Consider the following 25,735-nt stretch of genomic DNA (forward strand, 5'->3'; position numbering starts at 1 on the left):
AACAGCTGGGGCAGAAAGGGCTAATGGGGGTGGGAGTGCAGGGATCAGGACAGGCAGCCAATCCCAGGCTAGGCTGCCCTAGCCTGGGCTAGGCTGCTCGTGTGTCCTGCCTTATTCTGTTGTTCATGAACCATCTTAATATGTTACAAGCACCAGTCTCCAAGGATGGTGACTGTGCAGTATATATGGAAACCTTTAGCATTTAAAATAAATCAATGAAGTATCAAAGTCAATTTTAGGTCACAAACCCTGTTTCAGCCAGTTCAGTGGGATGTGAAGAGTTTTAAGTGGCCTGGGGCTTGCGTTTGCAGTGACCTTGAAATGGATGCTTCTCTTAGGCTGGACACAGTTGTTTTTAAGACAGTCCTTCTTCATAAAGGAATTGCTGCTCATGATGTCTACACAAACTCATCCCACTTTGCTTCTGGAAAAAGGTTTTGCAAGCTTTCTTGGTATTGTTTCAAATATATAGATCAGCCACAATAAATGTGGTTACACCATGGGATGCCACACTGATCTCAAAATATCTTTAAAAACTATGGCCTGTTTGCAGCCTTGTACAAAGTAAATGTTCAAAGGGGCCAATCTGGATATTCATCATGGTTCTAATGCTACTGATGCTATCACAATATTACAAAGAGTAGAGGGCTAATACCAGGGATACAGCAAGCATTCCACCAGGCACTTAACATTCCGCACATGCTGCCATATGCAGTTTTCCTCTTCCAGTAGATATTTGAAAGGTTGGGATATTTTGGAGGTGATAATAATCGAGCAACTTTTTATTTTTATTTTTCATGTCCATAAATGAAATGTTCTTGTTCCAAAACTGATAGAAGCCCAGTGGAAAAGATTATTATTATTTTGAGAAAAGTGAGACATTTCTGAAATCTCAAAGAAACTTCTTTCTTTGCATGTTGTATTTTATTTTAAGTACAGTTGTGCCATATATAATAATTCCTAAGGGTGACCTCTTGACTAAATTACTCAGTCATGTTAATTTCAGTGGGACTTCCATTGAGTAATTTAGTCAATAGCGGCCAGTGTGTGAAGAATTCTAGAAAGCCTGTCACTCTCACCAGCTAAGTCTCCCATCCAGCTAGAGTGACCAAAAAAATAAATTTTAAAAATCGGGTATTGTATCTTGAGCACAGTGGTGCTCAAGATACAAAGAATGGCTGAAAGGTTATAAGATATTTTTTAAAATGCTACTATGTATGGTAGACTTTTGGATCTGAGTTTCTACTGAGAAACCAGAGTTTCTACTCTGAGTTTCTACTTCTAATCTTCTGGTTTCAACTGTATATGATGGCTGGTTCCTAATAAGCCTTCTAGTTTCTGAGCTTTTTGAACATAGGAGCTTATGTACAATGCAGTGCCCTGCAGATCCAAGAGTGAGGCACACACACTGCTTCTGAGCGACTGAATGGCCTGTTCTTGTAGCTTGCAAATGTAAGGCTGTTCCATACCTCTCAAGAGGGTCATCACTGCTGCACTGCTACAGCTATTGGGAATAATGAAAGCAGCTACACAGTTGCAATGACGCACTCCTTAGGAGGAACGGAAGAGCCCTATATTTGCAAGTGGTGAGAATGGGCTGTTCACTGGCTCAGAAGCAGCATGCATGCCCTGCTCCTGAATTTGTGGGGCACTAAAGAGTGTGGCTGCATGCAACATGGAACCAGGGTCCAATGGATGCACAGCTCCACACCTCCCCTCCCCCCTCTCCCATCCAAATTTGGACATAATGAAGAGTGTTCTCTCTGCAGTCAGTGAGACTGCAGAGAGGAAGGGGAGCTAGCTGTCTGGGCTTCCTTCTTGACTGAAGGACAGCCCGCACAGCCAATCATGCCAGAGTTGAGGGAGGAGCTTCCTCCCTCAACTCCAGTTCCAGTGGATGCAGCCTGCAGCTCCATATTCAGACATACCACAGGCTGCATCCAACCCTGGGTTGCGGCGATGAAACTCACTACAACCTGAGGGTTTATATTGGAGTTCCAAATTTTAACCCTTGGTTTTGTGGCCAGGCCTATCTCCAGTTGCCCGCATTTGGATGTAATGCTTGCAGAACCGCTAGCTCCTTCAACTGTGGGTCCGCATTACAAGAGAATGTGGCCACTGTCTCATATTTCCCCATTAGATTAGAAAATTAAGGCATAATCTAGATCAAAACAAATATTTTGTCCCATTGCTTTGAGTGCATGCTTAATTTTCCCACTGAAATAATCCAGACAAAAGTGCTTATGTTTAGTATTGTGTCCATACCTTTAAAAATGGGAACAAAGTCCTCAGGAATCCAATGATAAGAACTCAATTGCAGACTAAAAGCAGTGCTCTATCTTGCATACACCTATGTATGCTTTGCTCATACAGAGTATCTTGCACTTAAGAAATGTGTGCTTTGAATGTGTCATTGAAGTGAATAGGGAAGCCCTTAAGGGCAAGCAATTCTGTATGCACACAGTTGTCTGGTTGTGTCTTACACTTTGATTCTAAACACATTTGCTTCCTAGAAATGGCACATTAAACTAAGCCTATCTTTTTCAAACCAAATTCCCAAAGGAATTTGTTTTTTACACACAGACATATATACCAAAGGCAAATATTTTACATTATATCTTAGAAAACTGTACATTGTAATATACTGCATCATGAAAACAACTATTCAGCTATGTGAATGACTAGCTTTGTTAGTAAATATAAATCTGAGACATAATGATTGTTATCATTGTTAATTCTACTCGGATTGTATTGTATAGATTTTCAATGGCATTGTAAAAACAGTTGTCAAAAATACATGTATAAGCCCTCTCCTTTCTAATGGTGGTATGGTAACTTCTTGTCAGGCTGTAAAACATATCCATTGAGTTAAACAATGATTAAAAGCCCTTATTACAATAAAACCAAGGGGTGGGGGGGAGGGATGAAAATACATAAGAGGCAGAAAGTAGCAAATAACTGTATTTATCATTCTAGGTTCTTTCATATTTTTTTTCTATTATAGCACAATAAAACATAAATGTGAACTGGTAATTGTTTATAGGACACACTGTACTTCAGAGATCTACAATGCAACAATATCCATCTTGTCTCTGATAGCTGGGTAAAAACTTTTGCCCCAATTCAGCAAGGGCAATCTGTGCATAGATCCTTGCTGGATCATGCCCGGTTTTTGCAAAAGAGTTTTGTTGCTTTGAGTGGGGGGGTGGGAATGTGAGACTTCTTGCTGGATCTAGGTCATGGGAACATCTACAACACCTGGTGGTCAGGATCTCAGCTGACAATGCTGATCACCCAACATGTGATGGATATTGATTCCAGGCACTGCCTTTCCTCTTCAACTGGCAAAGACCTCATTGTTGTATGTGAGCATTATAGGGAAGCCAGAGGGAGCCCACCCCTTTTACCATTTGCAATACTTCTCTTAGTTACTGTATTTACAGGGCTATATAAGGAAACCATGGTTTTGCTAAAACTGAGAGGAATAGAGTTTGTAATTTCTTTAAGGGCTGTCTCCCTTACCTCTCCTGCCCCTATAGTTCAAGCACTGGTAAGGATCTCTGGACTGGTGTTTTGCTTTTACACTGTGCAGGCAAGAGATTCTTGAACTAGATAACTTGTGTGTATCTGTCAAACGCTCTCCCTACCCAGCAATCTTTCCATTTGTCAGACAGTAATATAGTACAGTCTTAAGTATTTGGTAATTAAATACATGGGTGGGAAAACACATTTGCATGTTTTAAAATAACTTGGAAGTGTTTCTACATTTGCTAAATGGTTAAGGCAACTATACGGATACATTAGACACAGCATATTCTTTCATATATTGCTGTCTACATTCTAAACATTATGAAAGAAAACAGATTCAAACATGCAATGATTTTCTTGAACACTTAGGAATTTAATCCAGCTGGTAGACAGTGCTGTTGTTTGCTTAATTATATATTGTGGCTGATCCCTAGTGATATAACTTATTTTAATCTGTACCTGAAAACTGATAATTCAATGAAACTGATATGAATGAGCAAACAAATAGACAACAGTCCATTATCCAATGAAGAAAAAGGGGGAAATTCCAACATATTAATTTACAACTTTAACATTCTTAATTGTATCTATCACAATAACTTAATCTACTCAGGTCTCCTGTCTTCATCCTTTTTACATCTTGAGTAGATAAGGTGTTATCAAGAACCATCTCCAGGCACCATGTACACACTGATGCTTGCTGTTAGCCAGTCCCAGACTAATGTTTAGCATTTATACTAACATACCATAATACTAGAAGTGCAGCGCACCATTTAGAGAGCCATTTAACTTTGTTTTCACTTGGATAAGGCTGTAGGTATAAATGACAGAGAGCAGAAATTCTTGCACAGTTACTGCAACATAATGCAGCTATGACAAAGAATGCCACAAAACTGCAAGGGCAGTGCTAATGAAGAGCAAGGAACTTGAAGCTCGATTGCCCGTAACTTTGTCCTTTGTGTTTGAAGGAGCTGATTTTACAGTGGCTGTAGTTGTGGTGTCCATCTGTTTCACAGTTGCTTTGGGCTCATTCCTATCACCTGGATTAGATCCGAGAACATCTGGGGGGAAAGCAAAGAAACAACTTTATTTGCTTGCTTACGTTATGCTGGAAACAAAACTATCGTTTTCATAGTACTACCACCTCTATCGTCTGTCACCAGGAAATGGGGCATGCAGAAATGGAAGCCCAAGAACTGTGCATGCCTAAGGCAGGGTGCTAATTTTTTAAATTTTTAAAATTTTAATGTGTTATTAATGTGTGTTTAATCTATTATGATTTTATCTTTTTATGAATTTTAAATGTGATGTTTTATGTTTTTAATTATGTACACAGCCTAGAGATTTTTATACTAGGCAGTATATAAATTCAATTAATAGTAACAGTAACAGTAATAATATAATAATAAATGCCATCCTGCTTGCATGGACCCTCCCCCCCAAAAACAGAGGGCAAGAGCACATCTTGCTACCTCACTGGCCCCTCAATAATCTGCTTCCTGAGGTGACTTCCTCACCTTGCCTCATGGAAGGGCTACCCCAGCACGCAGCATATTTTTAAACTTGTTTACTCAGAAGGAAATCTCACTAAGCTCAGTTGAATTCACTCTTTAAAGTTTGTTTAGGACTTTATGTTTGGGTTGTAATCTTAGGTAAATTTATTTGGAACTAAGTCCCCTTCAACTCTTTGGGATCTACTTCTGAGTACACATGCATAAGACTGGTTTTTTAAATCTGTGATTCATAAACCAGCTAAAGTCAACTATATGGATTTAATAGCTTAGTGTTACTGAGTGCAGTTGCATTCCCTTCAAGTCAGAGGCAAAACATGCATTGATTTTAATGATCTGCATTACAGCAATTTACTTCAGGGTCACTAAACCAGTTTAATCCAAACAGCCCAGATTAACTAGTTAATGGATTTGTCTGCAGGACTCATCAGAACATGTGTGGTGGAATAAACCGAGTCTTAAGAAAAGAGCCGGTAGAGATCACTGCTTTGTCATGTTCTAAACTTTCCATCTTCTATAGTTGGGTTATTATTTTCCAGAGGATATTCACCAGTTCTTCGGTCATTAGCCTTCCAATAATTAGCTAAAGTCAATAGAGCTTTTCACACCTGTAAACATTTGAAGAGTTATCTTTGAGAACTGCTGAGATTTCAGTCATCTGGGAACTTGATTTTAGCTAATCCAAATGCAGCTCAATCCTATGCATGTCAACTCCTATTTTGATCAATGGGACTTACTTGGAAGTAAGTGTTTAGGTTTTCAACATCTTCTGTATATATAATTCTCTCAAACGTACCCGTCGCTAATCCCATGCATGGCAGCTCTTGCAAGAGTTTGCGAGCAGCTGCCAGTTAGGATAGTGATGGGGATGGCAGAGAAAATAGCGATGCCGGCTGGCAGCCGCAGCAACAGGCCGGCTTGGTCAGCGGGAGCAGGAGGCAGTAGCCCAGCCCGGCCACCGGGAGCAAGAGGTGGAGGCCTGGCCAGAGGAAGGAGGTGGCTGCTGCCGGAAGTTGGCGGGTGGGCAAGAGGAGGTGGCGGGCTGGCTTTCCAGCTGGCCCACCAGCCAGAAAGCTCTGGGGGGGGGGGCAGAGAAGGGAAGGAGATGAAGCGGGACGGCTGGCCAGCCTGCCAGAAAGCACCGGGGGGGGGCATGGTGGCCAAGAAGCGGGTGGCGGGAGAAGTGGGCCGGCTGGCCAGCCAGAAAGCCAGGCAGCCGGGGGGGGGGGGAGGCAGTGGTAGTGGAGGGGCCAGCCAGAGGCGCAGATGTTTTGTGCCCAGCCCAGCTAGTTTGTATGTAATTTGGAAATAGTCAAACAGTACACACACACTTTAAGAACATCATGACAAATTCCAGAGAAATGGCTTTTAAGTCAATTGTCTGATGAGAACATCTGCAAATTTTGCAAATGTGATAGAAAGTCTTAAGTTACACGTGACACATTTGTGAAATTCAAAAATTGCTTTTCTAATAATTTTAGCTCTGCATTTACTGGCAAACTAGGTTGTAAATCCTTATAGACTGCTTCCTTTGGCTGATTCTTATACTGCATTTAGTGTTCGAGATGTATTTTGAAGAGGTCACATGACAGATACACATGGAAAAGTTAGGTCATGTGACAAAGAACTTTATAACAGACTTTGATAATCAGATACACTTTTTCCAGCTAAATCAGTGAGAAGTTGTCAATGGAAACTGCTAAGTGGGCAAAGAAGCACTTTTTAAAGTGGTAGCTCTCTTATATTTAGTGAACAGGGATGGCAATTGTGCTCTGTTCAACCCCAACACAATGTCCCTCCAGTGGCTGTTGCTGCTGATCTACCTTGTGTTCTTTTTACATTGTGAGTTCTTTGGGTACAGGTAATCATCTTATTATTTAAGAACAGAAAAGAAAATGAGATTTGTTGTTGTTGAAAAGAGATATATAAATAATAATTCTTCTTAAGGGATTAGAATCTCCCAGGGAGAGTTTACACAGATAACCAATTACAATTTAAGAATTTACCATGTACAGGTGAAACTTGAAAAATTAGAATATCGTGCAAAAGTTCATTAATTTCAGTAATGCAAATTAAAAGGTGAAACTGATATATGAGATAGACGCATTACATGCAAAGCGAGATGAGTCAAGCCTTAATTTGTTATAATTGTGATGATCATGGCGTACAGCTCATGAGAACCCCAAATCCACAATCCCAGAAAATTAGAATATTGTGAAAAGGTTCAACAGTCTAGGCTCCAGGTGTCCCACTCCAATCAGCTAAGCAATCCATAACACCTGCAAAGGGTTCCTGAGCCTTTAAATGGTCTCTCAGTCTGGTTCATTAGGAATCACAATCATGAGAAAGACTGCTGACTTGACAATTGTGCAGAAAACCATCATTGACACCCTCCATAAGGAGGGAAAGCCTCAAAAGGTAATTGCAAAAGAAGTTGGATGTTCCCAAAGTGCTGTATCAAAGCACATTAATAGAAAAATATGTGGAAGGGGAAAGTGTGGAAGAAAAAGGTGCACAAGCAGCAGGGATGACCTCAGCCTCGAGAGGATTGTCAGGAAAAGGCCATTCAAAAGTGTTGGGGACTTTCACAAGGAGTGGACTGAGGCTGGAGTTAGTGCATCAAGAGCCACCACACACAGACGGATCCTGGACATGGGCTTCAAATGTCGTATTCCTCTTGTCAAGCCGCTCCTGAACAACAAACGACGTCAGAAGCGTCTTACCTGGGCTCAAGAAAAAAAGAACTGGTCTGTTGCTCAGTGGTCCAAAGTCCTCTTTTCTGATGAGAGCAACTTTTGCATCTCATTTGGAAACCAAGGACCCAGAGTCTGGAGGAAGAATGGAGAGGCACACAATGCAAGATGCTTGAAGTCCAGTGTGAAGTTTCCACAGTCTGTGTTGATTTGGGGAGCCATGTCATCTGCTGGTGCTGGTCCACTGTGCTTCATTAAGTCCAGGGTCAAAGCAGCCGTCTATCAGGAGATTTTGGAGCACTTCATGCTTCCTTCCGCAGATGAGCTGTATGGGGATGCTGACTTCATTTTCCAGCAGGACTTGGCACCTGCCCACACTGTCAAAAGTACCAAAACCTGGTTCAATGACCATGGGATTACTGTGCTTGATTGGCCAGCAAACTCGCCTGACCTGAACCCCATAGAGAATCTATGGGGCATTGCCAAGAGAAGGTTGGGAGACATGAGACCAAACAATGCAGAAGAGCTGAAGGCCGCTATTGAAGCATCCTGGTCTTCCATAACACCTCAGCAGTGCCACAGGCTGATAGCATCCCTGCCACACCGCATTGAGGCAGTAATTGCTGCAAAAGGGGCCCAAACCAAGTACTGAATACATATGCATGCTTATACTTTTCAGAGGTCCGATATTGTTCTATTTACAATCCTTGTTTTATTGGTTTCATGTAATATTCTAATTTTCTGGGATTGTGGATTTGGGGTTCTCATGAGCTGTACGCCATGATCATCACAATTATAACAAATTAAGGCTTGACTTATCTCGCTTTGCATGTAATGCGTCTATCTCATATATCAGATTCACCTTTTAATTTGCATTACTGAAATTAATGAACTTTTGCACAATATTCTAATTTTTCAAGTTTCACCTGTACATACTAATTGGATTACTTCCAACAATCATCCCAGGAATGACAAAACATCGTCAGATCATGCTGATTGTTTCCCACTGAGGATAATGGAGAACTCTGTATAGTCTAGTATTCTATCAGAACAATTGCCATATTGGTATAGTTTTTTTGCCACTATACTGAAGTGTATAATCAAAGCTATTGACATTCCCACTATACATAATAACGTTTAAGTGATATTTTCATACAGTATAAACTGATTACACAACTGCAATGGATATCAGAAACATCAAGATGTATGTGTACTTCATGCATTCGTACTCACATGTATGGTCACACACTGTCCTTAGTGAGAACAGACAATAATAAACATGAAAGTATTTTTTCCAGCTGGATGTATAAATCTACAGAATTTTCATTTCAGAGCAAATTTCTTCTGTGCCCAACTGCAATTCCCTTTTTAATCAAATTTATTCACTGAATCAGAGACTAATTTTGTTTTGTGTTTGTACAGCCATACTAAAATCCTGGTCTGCATCTGGACACCCAAGCACCACTGCAATAAATAACAATTATTACCCGTAACTGCTCAGAAAACCATATCATAAATATGCCATTTTTAAAAATGCATCAGCCCTATTATAAGGCTAAAAATTAAGCTCTGAACGTTAGAAGTGAATTCCTGGCAGAAACTGGTTAGGTGGCAAGGATTCCAGAAATGTAAATGTAATCTGAGATCACTGAGTGCAAGCCAGTAGCTTCAGAGAACTATCAATAAACTCTCTCTGGATCATAAAAATGAGTTTATTCTATTTGAAAATACAATCTCTCAGCCATATAAATCATGAAAGAAGTGCAGTGTTCCCCCTCAGCTTTATCATAATATCAACATTCATCTGGGGAAAGACTAATGGCTTCTAGAATGTACTCAAGGTTTGCTGCAGGTAATGGCTGCATAAGAGAACAGGACAGCTGCAACCTCTGCTTCATGGCTGAGAATTTAGTTACAGACACACCTTCCCTTTCAGTGATATCCCATGCTGGAGTTCACACAAAGGAAAAAAAGTCGGCAGGAAATATTTAGGAGGGAAAAAACGCAGTATTAGGAGAACAGTTAAGAAAAATGGACATCCTTCAGATTGTCATTAAAGTAAATTGAGAATAAATCATGGGAATAGGTGGTTTTGTGACAGCCCTTGGTCCCCCTTTCCATCACTGTCATCCTCCCTTTTGACTGCGGTAAAGGCACAATTTCTTCACAGCCTCTTATATCATCTGGGCCTGCTGACTTCAGCTCTCTTCAGCTGGCTGATTAAATAAAGACCTCTCTCTGCTAAACCTTTCCCTCTCTTTCACTTGGCCATGTCCAGCATAGTAACATGATTGGCCTCTAAAAATTGAGCAGGTTGGAGTGTATTAATTCATTTATTTTTCTGATATTGACTTAACCAAACATCTAGATACGATTGAATGCTATCCAAAAAGAAGAAGAGGAGCCATTGGCTTTTAAAAGCCTTCTCCCCTCAGTGCTGACTGCTTAATGCACTACATAACAAGCGTTAAATAATACATTAGGAAAACCTGCAGTTAACCTTTCTAAGGAAAGAACGACAATGTTCATTTTCTCTTTCACTGTGGTTCCATAGCAAAGATTATTCCATGTGATGGTATGCACAGCCATTTAGAATTTGGAAAGGTAGAAGGTTAGATGTGCCAACAGGACATTTTGTAAATCTCTCTTTAAAAATTAAATAGGTAGTGTTTGATAAAGTATTGTAATCAGGCAGGGCTATCCTTTCATAGTAGAAACCAACTCTTAGCAGGTACGCTATGTTTCATTCATTTTTGATAGGAATTTTATCTGAGACAGAAAAGGAAGCTTCCTCTCTTAAATCCTGGACACATCTGGGGCTCTGGGGATGAAGCCACAGCTCAGTGGTAGAGTGCTTGCTTTGCAGGCAGGAGTACCCACATTCAATCCCTGGCATTTCCAAGCAGGGTTAAGAAAGATCTCTGTCTCTGGACAGTCACTGCCAGTCATTGTGGACAATACTGAACTGGATGGACCATTGGTCTGGCTTAGTAGAAGGCAGCTTCCTAGGTTTATACGTTTATAAATACAGTCAAGTATTGGGTGGTTGCCTTCTTGGGTGGTTGCCTTCTGGCCCTGAGGTTTGTAAATTTTAAAATTTTCAAGACAGAACATCCTCTCTCATCACCCCAAATCTCCAAAAGTCTTGGAGAGCCTCTGCCAGTCAGTGTAGGCAGTACTGAGGTCAATGGATCAAGTGTCAATATAAGGCAGCTTCTGATGTTCCCTATGATTGTTCAAGAGAAGTCCTTTTGCATGTTGAAATGACTTGCTTGGAATAGCATAGAAATGCTCAAACCATGCTGTTTTTATGCTGCATCTTAGATAATGAAGCTATTCCCACCATCTATAGAAAGCAGGCTAAGGGAACCTAGCCCATTTTCTACTGATCGTCGGAACCACCGGGCTCGCGGGTCAGCCCGGTGGTTCCAAGGTGGCTAGCTCCCCTAATTCCCCCTCCCCTTAAATGAGGTTAATGGAGCAAGTGCTCCGTTAACCTCATTTTGTTGCTTGTGTGCCACAGTGGCGCACGGTGACTCAAGAGTAGACCCTCGACCAGGATGCTGCAACCAGACTCCTGGCCTTGGGGCGGGGGGCATGTCTCTCCAGAATGCTGCATGCAATCGCTTGGGGCATCCTGGAACTTCTGGGGGCCAGGTGGCCCTCGAGCCCCGCAGCCTCCACCGGTTCCATGACGGAGCCAGCAGTTTTGTGGGCAGCCGATCCAGCTGCCCAGGGCTTGGAGGCTGCTCGTTTGCAGGGAAGAGCATCATGAGAAGAGCTTCCCTGTCACAGCTAGCACTAAACCTTGTGTTTCTAGAATAGGAAGGTCACTGTAATGTTATTTAGAAAGGAGAGACTCTTCAGTTTAAACAAACACAATTCTTTGATTGAAGATCTCTCTTTAGGAGAGAGCTCAGCTTGCTTGCATTTAGCACACACTCCCACATGCTTCTGATGGGCCAGACTCAGACACTGCTAATCAATAACGAAACCAAACTCTTAAAAGAGCAGTGTAGTATTCCCACAGTCACCAAGACTTTTGCTCTCTATTCTTTATGCAGCATATGTGCAGTTAATTGACAACTGAAGTGTTCGTTTACATAAGAAGTGATGGATCATTATGTTAGACAAGCGTATCAGCCCTGTGGGGTTTGGAAGAGAGATGCAAATTTTGTTTTGAATAAAAGCAAACACAGACTAATTGTAGGTGCTGTCAGCCAATTCAAACATTCTCTGGCTGAAAGGGTTGAGAACCACTTGCCTCAGTGATGGTGGGTTTTGACATTGTCCAATGTCAAATGACATTCACTTTTCTGCAGATGACTCTCCACCTGAAAATGGAGATGGACAAAATCCTGTGATGGGACAGTCCCATACAAGGATGCTTGAATAAGTAATGTGTGTTTCATCTTAGCAGTGCAGGAAAGAGACATGAAGGTCATTCTTACAACCAGCTGCAGCAGAGCAGGAATGGGAAACCCTGGGTTGTGAGGTCTGTGTGGAGCCTTGGTATCCTTTCCTGCCCTGTAGCACCAGAGCAGGGCTTCCTTGTTTTTCAGTCCGTGCTTTAACTGAGATTAAAGGCAGGGGGCAAAGACCCATCTAACCTTTGCAGCCCCAATCATGTGTGTGATCAGGGCTGTGTTCTGCAGCTCCTTGCAGCCGAGCGCCCTGAAGATCACAGAGTGCTGATAGAGAATGGCTGGGCGCAGTTGGGAGCTGCAGCATTGCCACAGGCAGCCTCTCAGATTCCTGCTCAATGCATTGTGGAATACTGGAGGACTTCCTTCTCCAGATCCCCAGTGTATTCAGCTTCACTGCAACAATCGTGTGGGTGCATGGCATGGTGGAGTGCTAGGGTAAGTGTGGGGGAAGGCAGGTATATTCCTGCCTTCTTCCAGCCCTCCCTTGCCACCAGGGATTTTGGCAGTGTGCACGACCTCATGGTCTAACTACGGAACCTGGGCAGGTAGATATTTAGAAGAAAGGTCTCATTGTATATTTAAGGGGCTGGGAAGAAAAATTGGTGAACTTTTCCTGGCTTAAAAGCTGTTATCTTTTATGATGTGGCCATCTTTGTATGAAATGGAAAGGATTCCAAATGTTAGTGTCTACAGAGATTTTCTTCAAAAGATATATAACATGCCATAAAACTACATTAGTCCACGACATAACTATGTTACTCCACAATTGCCTCATTGTATTTTAACAGGACAATTCTGCTCTAAGTGGCTTATGAACTCAAGGCTATACGCACCTACGTTTCACAGGAACTGCTCACACGCCTATTTTCATATGAAGCCCCCCTTCCCATTGCTGAAAGATCTATTCTGCATTCTCTGTTCATTTATTTGGCGGCAGTCTATCCTCCACTAATATAAAAACCAAGATAGTGATTGCTTTTTGAGTTAAAGATATACCAGAAAAACATATACCTTAAAATATGTTATCAGTAACTTAAAATATACTGCAGCAGCTGCTGTGTGTGAAATGGCAGGTTGTGTGCTGCAGGGTGCCATAGTGTTCATGCACATGCATTGAACTACATGTAAATTAGAGACAAGATGCACATTAAATTTTTTAAATAACATTTAGAATAGCCACCCACTCACCCAGATATTTTACTTCTAGAGACCCTAGGGAGGGAACTGAGGAATTATGCATAGGATTGGGCAGCACAAGTTTGTGCCACAGCCTTGCTAAGTTATCACAAAGAGAATAAAAGCCATATGACATTTCCCAATCTAGAGGGGAAGGCAAGCACCTGTTTATGGTGATATTCAGTAACTTGATGAGCCCTCATCTGATCAAAGAGACTGTTTTGGTTGACAGCTTTGTGGTCAAATTAAAGAAAAGTGCAACCTGGTGGAACAGGCTCTTAAATTACAGTAGATTCTGCACCACTGTTATTACATTTTTATCACCTTTGGTATCACTAGCTGAAATTGCTTTTACATATCCAAAACAGGAAGCCCTCAAAACAAGGTAATAACTGTGAAATGTGCAGTTTTCCAATTGTGCCAAACAGTTTCCAAATGATGCATTATCCTGACATAATGACCAATACTAATTATTTTCAAATGTGGCTGTAGCAGACAAATGGGAGAAATGAAAGATTACGCCTCTTAGAATGAAAGTGGAAATTAGAGAACCCTCAAATGGTCATGCCTGTAGAATTCATAATACAGTTCTGGGGTCCTAATGAATTCTTTTCTGCAGAAGAACTGGTAGGGGTAGACACTTGATATTTATTAATGCAGTAGCATGCATGATTAATAAGCATGGTTCGGATGCTTCTTCTACTAGTTTCAAGCTTTTCACCTTCAGAAAACTTTCATCTTTTCATCTTCAGAATTAAAGTAGAACATTCCCAAGGCCTGCTTCTATATCAGTAATCATTTTGCCCCCATATGGAAAGATATACAGGTGGACCTCATTATCCATGGGGGTTCCATTCCTGCATATTACAGCGGGTAATGAAACCACAGAAAATGAGGCATTGAGTCTATGGGATTGTGGGGGTTAGGTTCCCAGAGTTTTGAAAAAATAGCTCCAAATTGCCAGAACACACACATGAAAGGCTAAATGCTAAATAAAGTGTCCTACCATGCTCCACAGGCCTTCAGGAGTCCAAGGATGCACCCCACGCCACCGTCCAAAAGTCTTTGAAATTTCACAAAACACGTTTATTTCAATTTTTTTAATGAATGAGCCACAAAATGGCTCTTCTCCACAAAATGGCAGCTAGAAATGACCTCCAAGATCATAGACAGCCACTCCCAACCCGTGGGCATGCGGAATTAACCCCCTTTCTGCCATTTTGTTTTTGCATATGCCAAGGTCGGGTGTCTATTACCTACAGTGAGGTCCACCTGTATAAACATACACACATATATTTATAGTGGCTGACATGATCAGCAGCCCTCTGATGATGGAACTGGAACAGATACAAGTGGGGGGGGGGAATCTCCTTCTCTCTGCTTGGTCTGCTGCACAGGAATGCTGAAGACTCCTTGTAGATCCGCAGCCCTCCTTCTGTCACTGGAGGGCTGCACATCATGTTGGCCAATATATTCATAAATATAGACTGGAGTAAAGGCTTCCAGTACTAAAAGCCAGGAGTAGAAATCATGAGCTCCAATTACAAGGGCAGAACTCAATACACAGGAGTTGTCAGCTTTCTCCAGCTTTTCTCCAGCCCCATTCAGACATATATGAATGTGTGAGGAAAAGATGAGATCATGCTATCAAGTCCCCTGGCTGTGCTGAACATGTAGTTGCCAGAGAGCGTTTGTCTGCGCATGGTGAATCAAAACATGTGGAAGATTCCTCAAGTGATTTGGAACCCTGATGAATCAGGAAACATTGGCAGTAGGGGTAACAAGTGCCATCCTGCTGTGCCTCACACATTCAGTTTTGCCTGAACTGGGTTTTATTAGTCAAGATTCTGCCAGATTATCTAGGACCAGATAAACCAAATATACAAGCCTTATTCACACATTATGTTCAGGGCATGTTCAAGCTGTGCACAGATCTGTATGCATGTACAGTTTTTCACACATTATGCACACACAGTAATGTACTTCCTATATTTAGCTTGCATTTCAAGGGGCTGTACCTGGGTTCACTTTTAAAGCAGCACACACAGTCATTCACACAAATGCATGTACATTTGTACAGACATCTGTATGCATGTACAAAATAATGAAAAGAGCTGCAGCTAAACACTAATGTCAATACAAATACTTCAATGCAGATGATAAAAAAAGAAATAACAATATAAACATCAAGACTACTGCTTTAACCATCAGAAATGCAATCATACTGTCTGCTTTGTTAAATGTTAGCCATGAGTTTAAGGATGGGTGTTGACAGAACAAAATACTAGATGTTCCCCAAGTATAGTATATTAGAACAAAAAATGCTCATTTTTCATTAACTGGAAGAATGTAGATCAGAAAAGAGGAACAGGAAAGATGGGGAAGAGTAATGTTTATATTTTCTTTGTCAGTTGCACTGTGCAATGTTTTAACATTCCAAAATGAGAGTAGCTGACATGAAGAAATATAATCACTCTTCCTTTTTAAACAAATGTTGAGTGAATTGTAAAGATGGCACTAGATAAGCACTAAAGAAAATCAAGGCCCATTCTTTGTACTTTCCTAATCAGTTTTTTATAAATTGTTTTTTAAAAATAACTTTTTAATTGTAATTTTTTTTTAAAAAATCACAAACTTTCCCCCCCATGAACCCCAAATACAACGTAGTTTTAATACAGTAAATGGCATACATAAAATAATCAGGAAACAAAATCTACAAAAAGGATGACAAAGTGAGTTGCAATCTGTAAATGGATCAAATAACGGAGCAAAGAGAAACAAGGCATAATGCAGTGAACACTTTGCATAATGAAAATAGACTACAGAATTAATGAAGAAACAGATATTACAAGCCTTTAACATCTGTAAATAGTGTTGTATTTTTTGGGAGAGTGATGCTTATCTATCAACCATTGTGGTATACTTTATTTAATGGACTGATGGAAAGTGGAGAGGTCTCTGATTCAACTCTATCATTAATAAGGAAGAAAAAGAGAATTGCAGTAAGGGAATCCTGGGAACGGTTATATGCAGCCTCCAGAGTGAAAGACTCGAGAGCATTCTGGACAATTATGTCAGCCAGTTTTAGTGGGAACTCCTCCAGGCTGGGGTGTTACATTTGGGCAGACACCTGGGTGGCACATTTTAAGACCCTTTACTTGGCCAATGATACCAGGGATACATCCCTTTTGCTTCATTTAGACTCTCCCCCTGCTTGGTCTCCTGTCACCACCCACGAAATTGTTAGCTTAGTGTCCCAGTTAAAATCAGGCAAAGCACCTGGACTAGATCTGATCCCTGCAGAGCTATTAAAAGATCTGATCCCTGCAGAGCTATTAATTGAGTGGTGGGCCCTGGTATTGGCAAATCTTTTCTCCTATATCGATCGGGTACAGGCCTGTAGGGAGGCCAGCGGCGATCCATGTTTACCTGCCGCGGTGGCTCCCCTGCCCCACCCCCTGCATTTGATGTCAGATGCAAGGGGTGGGGCAGGGGCACAAGGCATGGGCCTTATGGGGCGCAGCCTGGGTTCTTTAAATCTATTCATGCAGTGGTGGCTCTGCCCCTGATCAGGTAGCTCGCATACCAGGAGAATGGGGTACTGCAGTTATTGTCCCTAACTATAAGAAAGGTCAGTCCATCTAACTATCGCCCAATAAGCTTGCTGAGCATAGTTAGTAAAATGTATGCCAGACATCTCTGTAACAAGCTTATTGATTGGGCGGAACAAGAGAATATGCTTAGGGATGAGTGTGCTGGGTTCCAAGTTGGGCGATCCACATTGGACCAGGCCTTGGTTTTACAGCATTTAACTGAAACCCTCCTCCTCTCTATATGTATCATTTATTGATTTTAAAGCTGCTTTCAACTCCATCCCTAGATCACAACTCTAGAGAAAACTGGCCAACACCTCCATAGATGCATGATTACTCCTGCTCATCCGTATGCTATATAAAAACACCTCACTGAGACTGAAGTGTAATAATAAAGGTCATCTGTCCAAATCTATAGCCACACAGAAGGGGGTTAAGCAAGGATGAATCCTTGCTCCTTTTCTGTTTAATTTCAATATCAATTTTTTAATTCCCCTTCTGGATAATCTTAACCTTCACCTGCCTATATTAGCAGGCAGACCCATCTCAATCCTACTTTATGCCAATGATGTGGCTATATTATCGAGGACATTGGTTGACATGAGGAAAGCGCTGCAATGATTTACACAGTTCTGCAAAGATGAGTCCCTATCATAAATACTCAAAAGACTACATTTGTTGTATTTGCTGAAAGGCCGGGTGTAGAGTTGAGCAGATTAGGAGCTATAAGTACTTGGGCACAGTATTCCATGCAAATGGTACATGGGGTACACAAGAGCATTATAATATTATAATGCCTTTATTTAAAAAACTATGGTGCGGCCACACCTGGAGTACTGCATACAATTATGGTCACCACATCTAAAAAAAGACATTGTAGAACTGGAAAAGGTGCAGAAGAGGGCAACCAAGATGATCAGGGGCTTCCTTATGAGGCAAGGCTACAACACCTGGGGCTTTTTAGTTTAGAAAAAAGAAGATTCCAGGGAGACATGATAGAAGTCTATAAAATCATGCATGGTGTAGAGAAAGTGGACAGAGAGAAATTTCTCTCTCACACACATAACACTAGAACCAAGGCTCATCCCACAAAATTGGTTGCCAAGAAATTTAGGTCCAACAAACGGAAGTACTTTTAAACACAACACATAATTAACCTGTGGAATTTTCTGTCACAAGATGTGGTGTTGGCTACTAGTTTGGATGGCTTTAAGAGGGGTTTGGATAACTTCATGGAGGAGAGGTCTATCAATGGCTAATAGTCGTAGGGCTATATGCCACCTCCAGCTTCAGAGGCAGGATGCCTCTGAAAACCAGTTGCAGGGGAGTAACAGCAGGAGAGAGGGCATGCCCTCAACTCCTGCCTGTAGGCTTCCAGCGGCATCTGGTGGGCCACTGTGTGAAACAGGATGCTGGACTAGATGGACCTTGGGCTTGATCCAGCAGGGCTGTTCTTATGTTCAGATCTATTCCACCTGCAACCTCAAACTCATGGCAGTAATTCAGTCTAGATTCCTTTGTGCCATATTCCAGGCGCCTAGATGTGTTTCAAATGCCATCCTAGGCTTAGAGGTGTGTCTAACCAGAGTTGTGGCCCAGGGGTGGCTTCACACATTTAATTACTGGATCAAATTATATTTTTGCCATCAGGGTCTGGCCCCCCTGGTATTGAAAGATGAGTTCCATTCCAATTGGTGTAAGCGACTCCATGACAAATTGGGCAGATACAGTCTCTCTCCACAATATCTACTCTGATTGGGACATGATGCCACCAAAGAAATTATTAAACACCGTATTATGGATATGGAGAAGCAATCTGATGTACGTCTTGTTAACCTTAGTAGCATTCCAAGTGGCTTCTCATACTACCCTCAGCCAGCACCATACCTTACAAATCTGACCACTTTAAATCAGAGGAGAGCGTTTTCATTGGCACTGTTTAATGCCGTGCCTTCTGCCATTCTGGATGGCAGATTTAAGAGAATACTGCTCAGGATCTGGCTATGTCCATGTGATTCGGGCAGTATCGAGTCCATCTCACATGTGCTTTTATACTGTTTATATTATAAGGACATTCACATTGCCTGGATCGAACCACTTATAAAAAGCATGCCAGGTTGATCAGAAGACTATTTACATTTCCTTCCTTCTGGAAGACCAGTATACAGCAGTTACAGCTAGGGTAGCAAGATTCCGTGCTGCAGACTGGGACGGGAGTAGTTGATGAATTATAACTGAGACCTCTGTATTTATATGTTTTGATACTCTCCTGTTTTTGATTTTATTTTACTCTAATTTTATTTTCAATTTTATTTTTTGATTGCTGGTCACTGACTGTAATAATAAAATCCATTCATTCATTCATTCTGATTCAGCTCTGTCCGTAATGATTTTTCTTTCACATTAACTCTTTTCAGCAATGAGGAAGTCCCATGCATTGCCAAATCTCATGATTTTGATGGACCTTGGACTAGTTCAAACGATATGGCTGGTAGCACACATGAAGAAGGGGCGTGTCAAGAGTGTGCCCATCAGGATGCCCTCCACATCCCATGCCTCTTGGTGGGTCCCTACATCGCACATGGGGACTGTAAATCTGAATGCCCCCCAAATACATGCTCCAAGAATAAGTTTAAACTAGTACTTGGAGGCTGTATCATTTGAACCAGTCCGTTTGCAAATTGCTAAACCTCCCTGAGTTTCTTTTCCCTTTGCCTTGCATGCCACCTTTCCAGTTTGGGGCCTCTGCTATTTCCAGTCACTGTTGTGCTAAGTAATAGAAAATACCATTAACAACAGAGGTGATGCAAATTGTCTTCAGGTGACACACAAAAGTTATTCATAATTTATACTTCTGTCTTTTCCTTGCATATGACAAAGCGCAAGGCAGTTTCAATGTATACCCATGTTGAAAGTTAAATCTTCTTTGAGGTGGCAAGAAAACCTACAAGTGTTTTATGTTTCTATTGATATACAACTGCTAGAGCAAACAATGGTGATTTTCATGAGGTACAATAAAATTATATTAGCTTTAAAAAATAAAAATAAGCCCACATAGATAACTATTGTGTGATAAAAATGCCAATTTCTTTTTCTTTCTTTTGGAACTGATAATTCAAAACCACAACCAAGAGGCTGATAGTATGCCAAATTGTGCATTGTGAAAACAAATAAATCAGATCTCTGCATTGTACAGAATCTATATGAAGGGCAACCTGAAATAAATGGGCCCAGAAGAAAGCAAATAGGGCATGGAATGTCTTTGAAACATCTGGCTTGTGAATACAGGTTATTGACATTTCAGATTTGGATATGTAGGGTTTGCTGTTATTTTATTGGACAAAGATACAAGCATATGTTTGCAAACTAACAGCCATTACTGTATGTCCTGACATATAATGTAGGAGCCATGATAAAACATGATGTTCCCAATAGCTGTATTGTACCTTCCATTTGTAAAGAAAAAGCAACCAAAGATCACAATGTAACCAAGCTCCTGACATCACGGCCGTGAACTGTGAAGTCTAAACATTCTCTTATCATAGAAAAGGCTCAGTTCCTCATCCTGCATGCATTCAACCACTCCATAAAATCCATTACATTTAATGAGTGTTGTGGGGGTGGGTGGGTTCCAGGAATGTGGGAGGGGCTTCTGTGGTTACACAGAAATGCCTGCTGCTAACTTCAAAGACAAGGCACTCCTGCCAGCCTAAGCACTTGGAAATGATCACAGACTGAGCACTAAATACATCTGCTAAATATCACTCTACAGCTATGGGCTGCAATTAAGAAGGGAAAATATTAGTAATAATTGAAAATGCTATGGCTGTTGACTGGGTCCTGATGATCTCATTAGCTTTGGGCCAAAACCAGGCTTCTCTTCAGATAAAGTGGGATGGACATTGCTTGTGTTCCTGTTAGAGACATATTTTCTTGTTAATTTTTATTGCTAGATGCAAAGGTCAACTAAGAAGGGTAATTAAATTGTTTATGGAGACCATTTTGGATTGGGGAACAGAAGTAGTTCCTACTTCATTTCTGTCCCTTTCCCATGTTTTCCAGTGTTTGAAGGTGAGAAAACAAACTTACACTTGGTATTAATTATCTGCAGAAAATGATCACAAAAAAACCCCAAACCTACAGTGTTAGAAGTTTAACATTGTGTATATATCTGTTCATGGATTTAATGACCTTGCATTTATTATTTATTATTAAATGCATGCTAACTGAGCAAAGTTAGCACCTCCCTAAGCTATTTGTGGATGAGCAGTATATAAATCCAATCAATCAGTCAGTCAATCAATCAATCAATCAAGTCTGCTGGATTACAAGGCTGTTCTCATGAGCAGCCAAACCCAGGCTAGGGCAGCCCAGCTGGGTTAGGCTACTCATGTGCAGCACTGGGATCAACCCACCTTTTGACCCAGCCTTTAGTGAGGGTTAAAGGCACAAGCATGTTCTTAACCCCGTGGCTGGGACCATGTGTTTGCTCAGGATGCTTCCAGCCCAAACAGACACAGGTGCCTAGAGTGCCTGTCTGGTGAGGGAATCCCTAATGCACCACTTTTCTCATGATGCATTGTGGGATTCCTGGAGGCCAGGATGCATTGTCCCAGCCTCCAGAAAGTCGCATGGCTCCTGGGAGAGCCACTCATGTGCGCAGCTGAGCCCTGTGGCCAGGAGGCAGCAGGAAGGGCAAGAAGATCATTGGTGGGGTGGGTGGGGGTGGGAAGGTAAGTTCAGTGCAGCCTTCCCCCCCGCCTGCCCCACCTCTGGTTGTATGAATCTCTGCCCTTTATCTCTGTCTACATGCTTGCTGTCTAGCAAACTCCAAAAGTAGGAGTTTCTTTTGTAGAAGCCATGTTTATTTTTCCTCAGCAAGTCTGTTTTTAATTATTCCAGCTTTAAAAAAGTGTTCTATAAATTTATTTGGGACGATCGTAGGGTAATGAGCCTGTAATTTCTTAGCTCCTCTATGAATCTCCTTTCTAAAAAAACCTGATTTTATTAGCCACTTTCCAGTAGGGAGGACAATTTTAGTGACTAATGGCATATTTTTATTAGATTAACATTTTGCTTTTGAGTTCTTTAATAACACTTGTGTGTTTACCCGAGGCTCAGCTCTTGGCTATAGTTCTGAATGAAAAAGGCAGGTGAGTTCTGGGTTGTTCTTGGCCTCCCCCGCCCTCACTGTGGTAGCAGTTGTGTCTCTTGAAAGATACCTCAAGAAATTGTTCCAAAGAGATAATAATGTAAATACTCACTGAGGAAAAGCAGACAAAGGAAATAATAGAGGCTTGGGAATTTGGTTTGATCTACAGAAAATAGCTCCATTAGTAAGGCAGACGTTCTCAACTATATTGTATAGCAGGTTGAAGACCAGCTAGAGTCTGTATTTTACAGTATACAAACTGCTGATACATTCACTATTTCTGAGCCATCTTGGATCATTTTTGATAGGAACAGAGAGAGACAGTTCTCTTAGATGAAAAGCAGAAGTCACAAGCCCTTAACAACACTGTCAAGTGCTTTGGTTTGTGTGTAGGTATAGAGATAAGTCTTAGAGGTATCCAGTTGCCAAAACAAGCCAGTCTAAACATCCTAGTCTTAGACTTAGAGGTGACAGGTAGGATAGATAAATCTTTTTGGGACCTAGTCCATATTAATATGATAGATTAACATGGGGAAAAACATACCTGAGCTTTTTATTGCATCTGTTAAATGAGCTTGCAGAAACTATTCACTCTAAGGTCAAAAGGAAAAGTTAGTTCTCTGAATGTGGATTGTGTGTTTACCTTCAGTGAGAGGTGACATAATTAAAAACAATCATTCAGAAAGAAAATGTTTTTGAGTAAGCAAGTTCAATGCTGGATCTAACCTAATGAAAAGAAAGCATCAAACTAAATCAGGCAGGCTGTGGCACAAAACATTTAGCAGTGGGTTTTCTCAGGCATTAGTTTGGCAAATATTCAGCGTGCATCTCCGTATTTCACATTGACAAGTTTATCCGGCCAACCAGAACCTTAGCTCTATCACAGTTGACAGTTATTGACAGAGGGGTTGATTAGCACCATCAGGCTGTTGAATATCTGTATTGAGAAGAGCGCATTTCATGTAGCAACACTAAACCGGTTAGAAACATTATCTTATTAATAGCGTGCTGTGAAACCAATGAACCCTTATCTCATCCAGTCGGATGAAGAATACCCAAATCAACACAGATGTAATGAAGGTAAACAAGCAAGAAGAAGAAAAAATAGCTTTATTTTGGAATAAATGCTTTATAGAATAAGGCCACATTCAATACGTTGCTGTTTTCTACACACTGATATTCTTGCGCAATGCTTATCTAGGCAAATGAAAATGCAGTGGGGGTGGCAGGTGGATGTGAGGCATTACCATTTCAGTTATTCATTCCCACTTTTGGAATGAAGAACTCTAGAGACATTGAATTAACGACACAGCAAATTTTCATTTCAACTCTACATATGTGGGGTGCAATCTATAACAAGCTAGTGTGCCTGGACCCCACTGAAGCAAATTGGTAGGGCTATGTGAAGCTTCAGGTGCCAATTTGAGACCAAGCTGAATCACACGCAGTTTGATCCAGGCTGGATGTCAAATTGGGTCTAATTCCGTCTGCTTCCATTGCACTTTGATTCAGTCCAATTGGCCCCTCTCTCCTCTTTCTGCTCTCCTGATCCCTTCACTTATTTACTCAGCAGGAGATAGGACAGAATTTTCTTTATTTTCAGTCTGGCAGTGAGGGAATCATGTCGTCTGTGGCCTGACTCCCAGTACAGTCTCTCTCTCTCTCTCTCTCTCTCTCTCTCTCTCTCTCTCTCTCTCTCTCTCTCTCTCTCTCTCTCTCACACACACACACACACACACACACACACACACACACACACACACACACACACACACACACACACGCAGCAGCCCCTGCAATGACTATAGTTCCCAAAACACCTCACACCTTTCCCAGGACTGCAGGGAGTCATTTCAAAAAGTCAAGCCATGGAAGACACTTCTTCCTCACTGCTGGAAGTGAAAATAAAGGAAACCACATCCTGTGAGATAACTAAGCAAAGGGATTGGGAACATATCAAAGCAGGGGGAAGAAAGAGAGGACAAAACATTGGTCCTAAACAAAGCAATGCTATGTATGAATTTTCCCAGTGCAGATTGGATCCCTTAGAAGTACTGAATCAAATTGGAGGCCCCTTTGAAGCACTGAGGTGGCTCCCAGGTTTTGCAATGCTTTACATCATCCTACAAATTGGATTTAAGATACAATTCAAAACACTTATTTGGGAGTAAATCACATCGAATTCTGTTGCATATACTTCTAAACAAGTGTGTCATTTAGGGAAATGGGGGCTAACTGCTCCCTCTCCCTTACAGGTGAAACTCAGAAAATTAGAATATCATGCAAAAGTCCATTAATTTCAGTAATGCAAATTAAAAGGTGAAAGTGATATATGAGACAGACGCATTACATGCAAAGCGAGATAAGTCAAGCCTTAATTTGTTATAATTGTGATGATCATGGCATACAGCTCATGAAAACCCCAAATCCACAATCTCAGAAAATTAGAATATTACATGGAACCAAGAAGACAAGGATTGAAGAATAGAACAATATCGGACCTCTGAAAAGTATAAGCATGCACATGTATTCAGTACTTGGTTTGGGCCCCTTTTGCAGCAATTACTGCCTCAATGCGGCGTGGCATGGATGCTATCAGCTTGTGGCACTGATGAGGTATTATGGAAGACCAGGATGCTTCATTAGCGGCCTTCAGCAATTCTGCATTGTTTGGTCTCATGTCTCTCATCCTTCTCTTGGCAATGCCCCATAGATTCTCTATGGGGTCAGGTCAGGCGAGTTTGCTGGCCAATCAAGCACAGTACACTGTATACTTTTCAGAGGTCCGATATTGTTCTATTCTTCAATCCTTGTCTTCTTGGTTCCATGTAATATTCTAATTTTCTGAGATTGTGGATTTGGGGTTTTCATGAGCTGTACGCCATGATCATCACAATTATAACAAATTAAGGCTTGACTTATCTCGCTTTGCATGTAATGCGTCTGTCTCATATATCAGTTTCACCTTTTAATTTGCATTACTGAAATTAATGGACTTTTGCACGATATTCTAATTTTCTGAGTTTCACCTGTATATTTCAGAACACTTGTGATTATTTGTTAGGAGCACAATACTGTATATGTGGTTATTGCAAAGTCTAAAAGAAACCACAATAAATGTTCTTACAATGCACTGTTTTGCAGTTTAATCTTGATTATACCCTGGAGCAGGCCTTTGAACCTTGGTATGAATTTTGCCTTACCCTAAAAACCTATAACTCCTTGCTTTCAAGTAAATATGCATAGGATCAAGCTGCAAAACATTTATCTGTGTGACAACTTCACTGATTTCAGAGGAAGTAAACCAAAATGTTCTCTGAGGCTGTTCTCATGAGCAGCCAAGACCGGACTAGGGCAGCTAAGCCTGGGCTTGGCTGCTTGTGAGAACCAGCAGGAGACCAGCGGCTCCTGCCATGCCATGGCAGCAAACCCATCTATGGAGCCCACCAGTTAGCCAAGGTTAAGGGCACAAGTGCACCTTTAACTCAAGCTAACTGCTCATGTGTGAGCGCCGACTACTCCCAGCCAGTGCTGGCACAGGAGCGGGGTCTCAGCTGTTGCTGAGGAGATCCCCAAAATGAACCATGCACTCACATGGTACATGGTGGGATTTCCAGGGGGCCAGGACCACTTATCCTGAACCCCACACCTCTGT

The 25,735-nt window shown here is 41.4% G+C and overlaps 1 protein-coding gene across 2 annotated transcripts in view; it reads right to left on the reverse strand.

The window, feature by feature from the left end:
* Nucleotides 1-767: 767 nt before the first annotated feature.
* LOC128350372 (glypican-5-like) overlaps nucleotides 768-25,735 on the reverse strand; it is a 710,193-nt gene continuing 685,225 nt past the window's right edge. For both annotated transcript variants that reach the window (XM_053308595.1, XM_053308592.1), the window contains one exon: nucleotides 768-4,589. In XM_053308595.1, coding sequence (XP_053164570.1) covers nucleotides 4,399-4,589 — 191 coding nt within the window. In that variant the 3' untranslated portion in view covers nucleotides 768-4,398. The remainder of the gene's footprint in view (nucleotides 4,590-25,735) is intronic.

Source organism: Hemicordylus capensis, chromosome 3, assembly GCF_027244095.1.
Source record: "Hemicordylus capensis ecotype Gifberg chromosome 3, rHemCap1.1.pri, whole genome shotgun sequence".
Lineage (NCBI taxonomy): Eukaryota > Metazoa > Chordata > Lepidosauria > Squamata > Cordylidae > Hemicordylus > Hemicordylus capensis.